Source organism: Felis catus, chromosome X, assembly GCF_018350175.1.
Source record: "Felis catus isolate Fca126 chromosome X, F.catus_Fca126_mat1.0, whole genome shotgun sequence".
Classification (NCBI taxonomy): Eukaryota; Metazoa; Chordata; class Mammalia; order Carnivora; family Felidae; genus Felis; species Felis catus.
In genome coordinates, this window is record NC_058386.1 from 46,779,537 (window position 1) to 46,793,567 (window position 14,031).

General features: G+C 40.2%; 1 protein-coding gene across 3 annotated transcripts in view; it reads right to left on the minus strand.

The window, feature by feature from the left end:
* PHF8 (PHD finger protein 8) overlaps positions 1-14,031 on the minus strand; it is a 97,148-nt gene that overhangs the window by 36,806 nt on the left and 46,311 nt on the right. For 2 of the 3 annotated variants that reach the window (XM_006943754.4, XM_004000543.6), the window contains exons 12-18: positions 13,416-13,505; positions 11,263-11,565; positions 10,399-10,502; positions 5,644-5,822; positions 5,266-5,351; positions 4,437-4,570; positions 3,522-3,835 (exon numbers count right to left, since the gene is read on the minus strand). In XM_006943754.4, the coding sequence (XP_006943816.1) occupies positions 3,522-3,835; positions 4,437-4,570; positions 5,266-5,351; positions 5,644-5,822; positions 10,399-10,502; positions 11,263-11,565; positions 13,416-13,505 (1,210 nt within the window). The remainder of the gene's footprint in view (positions 1-3,521; positions 3,836-4,436; positions 4,571-5,265; positions 5,352-5,643; positions 5,823-10,398; positions 10,503-11,262; positions 11,566-13,415; positions 13,506-14,031) is intronic. The other variant, XM_006943755.5, reaches the window with a different exon arrangement.

The following is a 14,031-nucleotide window of genomic DNA, read 5'->3' on the forward strand; positions in this document are numbered from 1 at the left end:
TCTAGCAGACTAAGATAGGGGACACAGATTATCTACCTCAAGAGCCCAAGACCATTAACTGAAACAACTAATAAGAGCATAGTAAGGTAATCCAATACAGGATCAAAATAGAAAAATCAATTATTTTCCTGCACACTAGCAACAGCCAAATGGAAAATGTAATAGATGAAAAGATGCCACTTTCAATAGGAACCAAACTTTAAAACACCTAGTAAATAAACTGAACAGATATACAAGAAAACCCACATGAATAGAGAGACCATGTTTGAAGACAGAAGGACGAGATGGCCTGTTTTGTGACTGCTCATGTCCAAATGACGTCAAAGTCATCCAGAAATTACACTGGTTCCAAAGCAATTTTCTTTGGCATGTTATTTTTAACCAATCAGGGATGAATTTTCTCACAATTACAGAGAAAGCCCTAGCAATATATGAATACCTACAGACAGAAGCTGAAAATCCTGCAATAGTGCCTCCCACTAGAGGAAGAGAAAATGGTGCCTTTGTTTCCTACAAAATGAAGCTCCGGTGGGAGGAGGATAGCTAAGAAAGAAAATGAGTAAGTTGTGAAGACATTTGCCCTATGTTTAAAAAAGACAAAAAGACTGCTGAAGACTAGGCCCTGAATCAGATTTTAATTTGATGAAGCTGGTATCTATCTTAAGCAAATGCCCTCAAGAACCCACATCTGGAAGGAAAAAGCCTGAGCCCAGGGTTTAAGGCTACAAAGAAACCACTGATTCTGATGCTAGGTGCAAATGCCAATGCCTTGCTAACTGGGCAAGGATTATTATTAGGACTGTTATTATTTGGGTGTTTTGCCTTCAAAGCCACAGAGACTTTGAGGGGTGTGCTCTTAACCCTCTTTTTCTTGTAAGCCCTATTATTTTTAGTGTACACATTTTCAGGACAAGAAGTTTTTCAAGAATACATACATCCCATTAGAGCAGAAAGGCCTCTCTGATGGAAGATGTCAGTCTCCATAAATTTATCTACAAATGCATGAGATCCTAATTTTAAAAAATCCTAATATAATTTTCCATGTAATTTAACAAGCCGATTCTAAAATCCATCTGGAATACAAAAAACTCAATAATGGCCTGGAAATTCAGGAAAAATAAGAACAAGTAGATCAGTATCTCCTTATTAAACTGCCTTTCTCGTGTTGCTGGGTAAAGCAGGGAACAAAAGGAAGTAGTTAGGCCAGGGGCAGATGTCTTAGCTGTAGGCTGATTCGACTGTCTGCTGAAGGTATGGTGGGTGGCCAGGGGAACTTGGAAGGCCCCTAAGACCAATCACAGCTCCACTCAGAGATGATGGGCTTGCTGAGCATTTGTGCTCTCTTTAGGTCTAAAGCAAGTTCTGCAGAGGGGATCTGTCCTACCAGACACAAGGCCCATTGTAACTAACCTATGTGGTATTACAAAAGGAATGGACAAATTTTATAGAACAGAAAATATTAATAATATCTAACACCTATCATGTGCTGGGCAATGTTCTGAGTGCTTTATGTAGATTAATTCATTTAATCCTCACAACAATCTATGAGGTAGGTACTATTAGAGAAGCACAGAGAGGTTAACTAGTTTGTCCAATGTTATATAGCTATTAAAGGTCAGAACTGGAAATAGAGTAGAAAAACAAATCCACATACCATGGGAATTTAGTTTATGACAAAAGTGGAACTTCAAACCAGGGGGATAATGATGAACCAGTCAATAAATGGTGTCAGAGCAAATAACTATCCATATGGGAAAAAATTACATTTACATTCTTACCTCCCACAATTCATAAAACTTAATTCCAGAGAAAGAGATACAATTTTGACTTCTACACACGCTTTAGGTAAAAATATAAGAAAGTTTTCTTATACGAGACATAAAATACAAAAAAAAATCGATAAAGATGACTATGTAAAAACTGAAATCTTCGACATGCTAAAAGATACCATAAATAAAATACAAGCAACAGACTAAAAGAAAACATTTTGCAAAATTTCCAGAATACAAATGAAAAAAAAACCACTCTAGGGGTGGCCTGGGTGGCTCAGTCGGTTGAGCGTCCGACTTCGGCCCAGGTCATGATCCCATGCTTCGTGGGTTCGAGCCCCACAATGGGCTCTGTGCTGACAGCTCAGAGCCTGAAGCTTGCTTCAGATTCTGTGCCTCCCTCTCTCTCTGCCCCCCAACCCCCCGCACTCTGTCTCCCAAAATAAATAAACATTAAAAAAAATTATTTTAAAAAAACACTCTAACAAATCTAGAATATATAAAGAACTCCTACATAGCAATAAAAAAATCAACATCCTAATAGAAAAATGGGGGAAAGAATGAATCAATTCACAGAAAATAAATTTAAAAAGAGCCAATAAGCATATAAAACAAACTGAAACACCATTTCTTTTGCTATCAGATTTGCAAAAAATTAAGAAGACTGATGATATCCACAGCTGGTAAGGCTGTGGGGAAACATGTATGTCTCATACACTGCTCATATACTGGCCCTTTTGGAGGGGAAATTTGGCACTATTAACATTTATTTTATACATACCTTTCAATCCAGCAGGTCTAGCTACCCTATAGAAATGTTAGCTGGCACATGCACACCAAGAGTTATTTACAAGCATTTTCAATGCAGCATTGTTAGTCAAACTAAAAAATCAGAAACAACCTAAATGTTAATCAGAAGGCAATGGTTAAACAGATGGTGGCACATCTATGCTATAGGCTACTATGCAACAGGTAGATCTCAATGTTATTGATCAAGCAGATAGATCTCCATGTGATATCAGTGATATCGAAAGATATCTAAGCAAGTTGTAGAACCATGTATACTACACAAAACCCTATCTATGTCCACATGTGGTTGTAAGTACAAGAAAATGAAAGGTACACATCAACTAATAGCACAGGTTACCTTCAAGTAACCTTCCTCAGAGGAGGAAGAGTATTAGTCAAAGGGCTCTTTTGCTTTCTCAGTCTTGTTTGAATTTTGATCAATGAGAATTTAAAAAAACCAACATTAAAACCCACATTAAAGTCAACTGGACTATATAAAAAAGTGTTTATATACTGTAGTACTTAATAAATCTTAACTTAAAAAAAGGTCATCTCTTAAATGTAAAAAGCCCGCTGAAAGGTCATTATATACCTTTGCAAGGGATGAACCAAACAGAGAAGTGGAAGTGATGGAGGTAAAACAGACAAGAAGGGAAAAAAGATTTACCAGCAAAGGAGGTTAGACAATTTTAAAAATGGATGATAGCTAATTATAATGGCTACCATTTTTTGAGGGTCTTCCATGAGCAAGACAATGTGCCAGGTGCTCTGGACAAACACCATCTCTAATTCTTGAATCAACCTGTAGGTATTTCCATTTTACAGATTAAGAAAACATGGCTCAAAGAAGGCAAGCATCAGGCTTAAGGCAAGGTCTTTGCTCACTACTGTCCCAGGTTATCCTGGATTGGGACTGGGTTTGAGACTGGGACTAGGGGGAGCACTTCTGGCCTGGACCCTTACTATACTCTGCATCCTTGAAGCATGCTCCCAAGCTGTCCTGTTCATCCAAACTGGCATTCTCTTCCTCCTCCTCGCTCTCGGTTCTCCAGTATGCTGGACGCTTGATGGGCCGCTTCCCTGGGGTGCGCTGGGAAGCAGGACTGCTAGACACTGTGCCCAGCCCACTGCTGGAGCTCCCACTGCTTCGGTCCTGGCCCCCAGTCCACCAGGCCTGCAGGCTGGAGGTAGCTGGTGAGGACGATGAGGACTGCAGGTTGGCCATGCACAGCATGCCTTGGATGGCCTCCTGAGTGCTGGGAGAGGCAGGGGCCTCGCTGCAAGGGACAGGAGAAATGCTGAGGGAGTTTCTGTAGTTGTCAGAGGAAAATAGTCATCAGAACAGTCAGGGAGAAGGGACAATAGTGGGGCTTAGGGTGGGAGGAAGGAGAGAACAATTCCAGATGAGAAACCAGAAATCAAGCCAATGGACCAAGACAGTATATCAAAGACTGTCTTCACATCAAGGCCAGTCCTTCTTGCCTCAAGTCTTTCTGCAGACAGCAGGAAGGTGGCAAAAAGAGGGGTGCACCTCCCTCACTGTTCGCCCATGCTGAATTCTTTCATTTTTTAAACAAGGCCCAGAAAAGGCCCAGTATTCCTTCCATGCCCCTTCCAGTCCCTCTTCCAAGTCCCAAAAAACCCCAAATTGATCCCTTTTGAAGTCTATATATACATCCACTTTCTGTCAGATCTTAAGTTCCCCAGGACAGATTTCATGTCTGTTTTAGTCTCTCAGCCTGAATGCCTTTGCTAATTCTTTGTCCCTTTAAATGTCTTGATAAATATCTGCTGATTGGCTGATCTAGTCTTTTGGGTGGGGGTGGGAGGGTGTGGCGTCTGATCACCTGGAAAGGGGAGATCAAAGACAGTACTCACGTGAGGGCAGCATAGTCAGGTCCCCCCACCTGCCTGCTGGCCTTGAGCAGATCAAGAATTCCACCAGCACCACTCCCATTCCCAAGCTTGCCTTCGACCCCTTCTACCATGTCCTCATCTGTTGTATAGTCCTCCTGTTGGGGAAAGAGGATATCACCTCAGCTGCTGAGGGTTGGTCTAGTTAGGCCCCAATACAGTGTTGACATTTTCACTCCGGATACTAGTATCTTCTAAGCACCAAGTATTTTAATCTTCACAGCATCTTGGTGAGGTAGGTATTGTTAACTCCCATTTTACAGATAAGGAAGCTAAGGCTCAGTAAATAATTTGTGTAAAGTCATAATCAGATATTCCAAATCAGATACTCTTTCTGCTACATTGCAGTGCCTTTTCTTCTACCCGGCATTAAAGGATTTTGTTAATGTTTGTTTGTTTGTTTGGAAACACAGAAAGTGTGAGTGGGGGAGGGGCAGAGAGAGATGGAGAGGGAGAAATCCCAAGCAGGCTCCATGCTGTCAGTGCAGAGCCTGACATAGGGCTCTATCTCACAAATGGTGAGATCATGACCTGAGCCAAAATCAAGAGTTGGAAGCCTAACCGAGTGAGCCAGCTAGGCACTCCACTGCATTAAAGGATTTTTAAAATATGTCAACTAAATTATGATCTCCCAGTTATATGCTTAGCTGTACTTAGCACACAATCTTTCACTTAATAAATATTTTAGGAATTGAATGCATAGGATATCTTTTTACCTCAGACTAGAATGACAATCTGTCTTCTGTCTCTGTAACCAGAATGGCAGAAGACTAGACACAGAGCAGGCTCCTACCTCAATGTCAAACTCAACTTCTCCTGGTTCCCGAACTCGGTTGGGGTCAGAGCAAGGCTTTGCACGGGGCAACTTTCGAGGAAATTCTAGAAAATAATGAAATGCATTTATCATGAAGCTAAGATAAGCATCTGAGCCAAACACCCAGGGGGAAAAGTAAGACTATAATTTTCCTAAAAGTAATGACCACAGAAAACTAATTGAGGGAGGTTTGGACTGGTTTATATATAAATCTCTAGAGCAGAAAATACATGGAGGCCTAAAGAGCTTGTAAATCAGAATGTCAAAAAGCTCAGGCCTAAGGCCTCTGGTCTATCAAGGGTACCAGAAACAAATGTGAAATGGGCAGGGAAGGAACAAGAAAGAATAGGTACACACTTGGTCTTATTATCAAGGTTGCCTTCTCCTTTCCCAATCTCTCGTCAATTTGCAGTTCATCATCTGAATCCAAGTCAAATTCATCCTCCATCACCTGTTCCACCACCAGCCTAGCCTTATCTGCTTTCTTTGTGAGCTTGGCTCGCCGAGACTTAGATAAGCTCTTTACCCTCTTGGCACTAAAAAGGAAGAGAAGGAGAGCATAAAAAGTCACATTCAATATTCTTAAGAAGGCAAGCCCCACCCCCCAAACTGGTCTACAGATTCAATGCAATCTCTATTAAAATCCAGCTAATTTCTTTTGCATAAATTAATAAGCTGATACTAAAATGTATATAGGCATACAAAGGACTTAACATGGGCAAATGAATTTTGAAAAAGAACAAAGTTGGAGGACTTTTACTACTTGGCTTCAAAATTTACTATAAAACAACAATAATCAAGGTAGTGTGATATGAGCATAAGGACAGACATATACAACAGTGGAACAGAGCTGTGAGTCTAAAACTAACCCTTAAATTTATGGTCAGTTGCATTCTGCCAAAGGTGCCAAGGCAATTCAGTGGGAGAAGGGATGGTCTTTTCAACAAATGGTGCTAAGATAACTGGGTATCACATGCAAATAAATGAATGTGGATTCTTACCTCACATCATATACAAAAATTAACTCAAAATGGATCCTGGAGATAAATGTAAAGCTAAAACTATAAAACTTCTAAAAATAAATACAGGAAAATATCTTTATGACCTGGTATTAGGTAAAAATCAACACATTTGTGCTTCAAAAGATACCATTAAGAAAGTGAAAAGATAAGCCATAGACTGGGAGGAAATATTTACAAGTCATTTATTTGGGAAAGGATTTGTATCCAGAATATTTAAATAACTTTTAGAACTCAATAATAAGACAAGCAAGCCAATTTAATAATGAGCAAAAGATCTGAATAGACATTTCTCTAAAGATGATATACAAATGCCCAATAATCACACAAAAAGATGCTTAGTATCAGTAGTTATTGGGAAAATGCAAATCAAAACCACAATGAGATACCACTTAATATCCATTAGAATGGCTATAATAAAAAAGACAGACAATAACAATGTTAGCCAGTATACTTCTGGTGGGAACATAAAGTAGTACACACACTTCAGAATAAATTTTGGCAGTTTCTTAAAGAGTTAAACATAACGTTACCATATGACCCAAAATTTTACTAAGTGAGAAATGAAAACATATGCCCATACAAAAACTTGTACGCAAATGCTCATCACACCATTATTCATAATAGTCAAAAAGTGGAATCACTCCAAATGACTGTCAGCTAGTTAATGGATAAACAAAATATGGTATATCCATAGAATGGTATACTATTCAGCAGTAGAAAGGAACCAATTAATGATACATACTACATACATCATGGATGAACCTCAAAAACAAGTGAAAGAAGCCAGACATAGAAGACCACATACTATATTTTTCCATTTATATGAAATGTCTAGAAAAGACAAATCTACAGAGACAGAAAGTAGATTAGTGGTTGCTTGGGCTTGGAGAAGAGAACCAAAGGACTAAGTATGAGTGAGCATGAGGCATCTTTTCGGGGTGATAGAAATGTTCTAAAATTGGACTGTGGTGATAGTTGCACATTCTTTAAATTTACTAAAAGTCATTTAATTGTATACTTAAAGCAGGTATGGTATATAAATTATACCTCAAAAAAAGCTATTAAAAATACATAAAGGGGCACCTGGGTGGCTCAGTCAGTTGAGCATAGGACTTTATTTCGACTCAGGTCGTGATCTCACGCTTTGTGAGTTCGAGCCGTACACTTGGGTCTGTGCTGATGGTGCAGACCCTGCTTGGGATGCTCTCTCTCCCTCTCTCTCTGCCCCTCCCCTGCTTACACTTGCGCTCTGTCTCTCTCAAAACAAACAAACTTTATATGTATATATACACATACTTCCTATATACATATATGTATATATATATACTTCCTATATATGTGTATATATAGATGTATGCATATATATGTATGTGTGTATGTATATATATATATATATATATATATAGGAAATGGAAAAAATTAAAAATTTAAAAATGGCTTAAATAATCCTGTTACATATGGCAAACAATATTAACCAGTAAAAACTGTTGAAATAAACCGTATAGTTAAAAAGAAACCAGTTTTTGGTAAATCTGTATACTTGATACATTCAGTAGCAATTTGGTGAACTGGCTTTCTTTCAGTAAATTGGCTGACATTAAATTGACCTGTTTCCTACCCCACAGGGTTTTAGGAGGATTAAATGAGCAAATGAAGAGCCCAACACAAGGCAAGTGCCCAATGGTAGTTAATCTTATAATTAAGTTCTCTGGGCCTCAGTTTCCATATTAATAAAATGGGGATAACAACACTTCAAGGTTGTTGTGAGGACTAAATAATGTACTAAACAGCTAAAATAAAATCTGACGCAAAGCAGAAGCTCAATAAATGGCAGCTATTTATACCCTGGATCTTTTATTAACTTTTAATTGTGAAAAATGTGTAACATATACAAAAATATAAAAGTATAAAAAACTCTCATGTACCTTACATTCAGCTAAGTTTCAGCAATTATCAATAACCAGTCTTGTTTCGTCTATACCTCGGATTATTCTGGAGAAAAGCCCAGCCATAATATCATATTGTCTTAAATATTTCTGTACCTTGTCTCTTTAGGTTGACTTAACAGCAGTCTCTGGCAGCTGCAGGAGGTGACAGAAGCAACATAAAAAGAGACTGGTGGGGAAGGGGAAAATGTCTCATTGTATTCTCAACAGCCATTATAGGTTGGATCCTTAGGATTCTCAATTTTTTACTACCCAGGAGATCGACCATGGACAAAGACAATGCTCAACAGTCTATTATTATTTAGTAACTAGATTCTCAAACCCCAAGAACAGCTCTGCTGCTTTCAAAATCTGCCCTGCTCTCACATTCCCTTTTCACTGATTTCTCAGCTAAGTGGGATCTGAAGGCCTTTTCCTACAAAAAGGCTATGAAGGTATCCTTGATGCTTGTATTCCTCTACTGTTCATACTTTACTTGGCTCTTGACTCTTCCTGTCTGGTGTTCTGAGTGTCCAGACGATCACTCTTACGGTCTTCTTCTGCCTCTGCCTATGTGTTTCAGGGTTTCTGATGATCTACTTAGCTTCTGGCTATACCCACACCATCATCACTATCACCACCACCATCACCTGTAATCTTCATCATTTTATTTATAAGAGCTACCATTTATTAAGCATTTACTATGTGTCAGGCCCTGTGATAGGCACTTTACATACATAATCTCATTTAGTCCTCCAACAACCTGAGGGGAAGCTTTATCTATAGAAGAGATATAATGAGGACACTAAGGTGCAGGGTTAATTAACTTGTTAAAATCACACAGTGAATTTGTGTCAGAGCTGGGATTCAAACTTGGACCTGCCTGATTCCCAAGCCCGTGCTTTTTGCTGTGAATGCTTTTATTTTATTCTTTTAGAAAATGCTCTGTTAAAAATTATTTTAGGAAAAGTAATACATGCTCATTGTACACAATTCAAATGCTACTGAAGTAAAAATTTACTCTCCTGGCTCCCTTCTCCTACTTTCCAGAGAGAACTACTATTACAAGTTTGATGTGACAAGTATAAAATATACGATGAATATACTTATTTGCATGAATGTGTACAATTATCTCTAGAAGAAAATCATTGACACTGGTTGTCCACAGGGAAGGGAACTGGGGAACAGGGAGGGGCAGGAACAAAATTTTTCACTAAGTATTCTTCTGTACTTTTTCAATTTTAAACTGCATAAATTAAATTTTAAACCTCTTCAAAAAAAGTTAAATTAAAAATGAAGGAAGGGGCACTGGGTGATTCAGTCGGTTGAGTATCCGACTTCAGCTCAGGTAATGATCTCATGGTTTGTAAGTTCAAGCCCCACATTGGGCTTGTTTGTGTCAGCACGGAGCCCACTTCAGATCCTCTGTCCTCCTCTCAAAAATAAACAAACACTTAATAAAAATAAAGAAATATGTATGCCACTTTTCTACACAAGCATATACACACGCACACACACGTGTACACACACACCATTTTTAAAAATTAAAATGGAACTATTACTATATATTATTTTGTAACCCGATTTTTTCGCTTAAGAATATATCTTGGATATTTTCCCATGTCAATAGATATTTAACTCTTTTTTAATTCAATTCTTTTTAATAGCTACATGCTATTCCACTCTATAGATGTGCCATAATTCATTTAACCAATGCTTACTGATGAACATGTTCCTAATTACTACTACAAACAATGATGCAGTGAACACTGAACATTTCTCTTTACGTACCTGTGCAAATATTTCTGCAAAATTCCTAAAAATCTAATTGCAAAAGGTATATAAAAAAACGAATGTTCTTAACCAGTATGCTATACTTCCTTATTCCTGCCAGTGGTTCTGACCCACTGACTTGCTGAAATTTTTAGAACTTGTATACAAGATTTTTCTCAAACTGCCAATTAGATTCCAGGCCTCTCCCCTAACACAACCATAGTTCTCTGAACTAAGCAATGATATCTCATAATATCTGGGTCCTTCCCCAAGTACAGTAAGCCCCCCCCCCCACCCATGTTCCAGCCCCAGGTCCTAATTCCATGCCTTGTCTCAGTGACATGTTGCAACTGACAGCCCCAGTATCTCTGTGTTCCTTCTTCCCACCTCACCTGCCATTAGACATCAACAGGGCCAGCGGGCCCTCATTCCCATCAAGGTCCAAGTCTGGCGAGTCATCATCTGAGTCATTCAGGCAGGTACCAGTGATGTTGAACTGCAGAAGGAGGAGGCTCAGTTGTCACCTGTCTGGGACTCCCATGTGAATCACGATGACCAGTTCCTTCCGGTTTCACTGGTTGAGTTCACTGTTAAAATCACCTGAACCAAGGCCTTCTGCTACACTGTCTCCCACCCCCACCCCAAATGATTCCAGGAACAGGAGGTTGACAATGAATGGCTACCCCAGGGGAAACCTATCAATCTTGTAAACCGTGTTCTCTAAAAAGAGGGGAGAGGATCTTCACATGCCCATGGAGAACACCACAATCTTGAAGCAAGGTAGAGCCCCAGAGAAGGGCTTTTCTTAAGGACCTGTTCAAGACTCCAACATGACACTCATATACCATGTTCTTAAATGTCATTCCCAACCAGCATTTCAAGATTCAGCTCAAGTGTCATTTTTTGAGAGAAGAGCTCCTGATCATAGCTTATGCCCACATAAAATCATCCACCCCTCTGTGTCTCAGGGTCCCCCACACACCCTTGATTATGGCATCCACAATACCTCATTGCACTCATTCGTTTTTATGCCTGCCGTTCTCACTAGCCTGTCAGCCTCTTGAAGGTTACATTCACAGCACCTATCACAGTGCCCAGCACAGACAAGGTCTCAATAAATGCCTGTTATATGAGTGGGACTGGTAGCCAAACACCAGGGGCCCTAAGGGAGGTGGGAAGAGAGGACAATCCTTTTGATACCCTGCTCTTCCAAGGGACCCAAAAGGGCTGGGCTGAACCCATGGGCCAGCACCCACCTTTGCTTTCTGGGAAGAGCCTGTCTTCAGTGCCTGATGATTGTATGTATCCATGAGATTATAGCTCAATTGGCCAGCAGGCCCCAAGGCTGAGCTCTCCTTGCCCTTTCGCTCTGCCTTCTTGAAGAGTTCCTTGGGCTTCAGGCCTTTCTTCTTTGAACCACTTTTGGAGGGCAGTGACAGCCTGGACATGGATACTGAAGTGGAATGGACTGGCCTGGTTAAGGGAATGGAGCCAGCTGGGAAGATCCTCTGCAGCCCAAAGATATTGCTCGTCTTCCCAACGTTCTGTTGGAAGATATCCTACAAGAGTGTTAGTACACGAGGGGGTTAGAGCTTACTCAAGAGTTCTCTCTATGCTAAGAGCAGAGGACTGTTCATGGCACCAGCACTACTGCCATGGAAGTGGCTTACGGATGCTCCACATCTAGATGCACACCCTAGTTTTTTTCACAATGTGTCATCAAGAATTTACGGGGTGGCATATCTTTACCCAGCCATTGACAAGTAAGGAGAAGACGAGCAGAGAAAAAGCCCAGCACTACTGTCAAAATTGGAGAGTAAAGACTCCAAATGCAGCTGGCATGAGACAGAAAATACTTGAGTACTAAACTATGGTTCCAACTCTAAGGACTGCAGGATTTGAGAGGAGAGAGGTTCTAGTCCTGATTCTGCTACTAGCTAGCTCTGTGACCACAGGTAAGTGATCTGAACACTCTGAGGCTGTTTGCTTGGCTGTAAAATTAAAGGATCAGACTGGAAAGGTGGTTTTAAAAGATGATCTGTGGCTCCTTTGAACTTCTTGGGAGGAGCCCTGAAGACTGGAAGTAGGTAGAAGGCAAACAAGAGGAACATGTGTAATTCTAAGCCTCTTGTTTTTATCTTATTCACTGCAGCTATGCTTTGATTCAGCTTCCATGTAGGATCTCATTTGAAAAAAAAAAGGTTCCACTGCTGTAAAACATTTGAAAGCCAATGGACCAGACATGATCCATCTCTAAGTCCTTTTCTAACAAGCTCAAAATTTTGTATATACAAAATTGGTTTAAGTGCAAAGAGCTGGAGAAAAGGTAGGCCTTGTAACTAAACTCTGAAGGACTGTGACAGATGGGAATGCAGGAAAATGGGGTAGGAGGTGGACAATGTAAGCTATGGTGTAGGCAGTGAAACATGCTGTAAGCGGTGAGGCTAGAAAGCCCAACTTCCCAGTAGCTCACGCTGACCACCCTTTAGCATGGATTTGAGTGCCTATATCCTGAGTGCTAAATGGAAAGTTGACAGCTTCTGAGCTAAAGGAAAGTTTAAACTTCCCTAAGTCCAATTCTCCTCTGGTGCCTCTGCTACTTCACCAGCCCACACTGAGTTCTCTCTTTGCTGCAAAGTCTATTAATAACAATGGCTCACATTTATTGAGTACTTACTCTGCCAGGCACTGTTCGAGGGGCTCTACATACATTAGCTCTTAATCCTAACATAATTCTGAAAAGGTGGTGTTATTCTCCCTTTACAGATAAGGATACTAAGGCTCTGAAAGGCTTGCAAGTGACAGAGCAGGAACCAGAACCCAAGTTTCTCTGAGTCTCTTACCATCTACACCTTACTGCCTTGTGGTATAAGCACCTGTTGAAACATGGCTTTGTAATCATGTTTAACATGGAAGAGCTGTCATTTTGTAGAATGCAGAGACTGAGTCAAAATATTAGTAACAACAACTACTACTATGAACTCCACCACCCACTACTACTGTGACCCACCATCATAATTTATTGAATACCTATTATGTGCCAAGTACTATACTTAGTGCTCAACATATATTACCTTATGTAACCCTTTTAACAAACTCCTGAGTAGGTATAATTATCCCCACTTTAGAAACAAGGAAACTGAGGCTCAGGCAGTAAACTTCGCCCAGAGTCCTCTACAGGATTCCAAGTTCTTTGTGGGAAGACACTGAATTACGTATTCTAAGCACCTAGCCTAATGTGAGAGACACTCAAGGCACATGATTATTATTTAAATGAATGAATAAACAGAATCTTTGGTGGGGTTTTTCCAACCCTTCCCCTGAGCTCTCAAGCCAACTGAAGAAGCCTGACCTGCCACTTGAGCCTTGAGCCCTTCCCAAACGCCTCCCCTGCTCCCCTGCTTCTTACTTCCACCAGGCGGATCTCCCTAGCCAGATCTTTAATGAGCTGTACGGTCCGTACTGTCTCCGGAATCTCATCCTCGTGGTCTGGCAGAGCCTGTCAAACAAAAGGCATAAGGAATAGACCCACACATAAACGGACAACTGATTTTTGACAAAGGTACCAAGGTAATTCAATGGATAAGGGTAGTTACTCTAACAAATGGTACTGGACCAATTGGATACCCATATGCAAAAAAAAGAACCTCAATCCACATCTTGCACCACACACTCACACACAGGCACACAAACTCAAATTGGATCATAGACTGAAATGTAAAATCTAAAACTATAACCCCTTTAGAAGAAAACAGAGGAGAAAATCTTTGTGACCTTGGGTTAGGGTTAGATTTCTGAGGACACAAAAAGCATGAACCATAAAAGAAAAACAACTGATAAATTGGACTTCATAAAAAATAAAATCTTCTCTTCCAAAACCACTATTAAGACAAACCAGAGACTGTGAGGCAGTATTTGCAAAACCTGTATCTGATAAAGGGCAGGGTCAAGAGGTGTGAGGAACTCAATGGTGGGCTTGGGCCATAGCCCTCAAAAAGTCCAGAATCCCTGGGGAGAACGTGGCC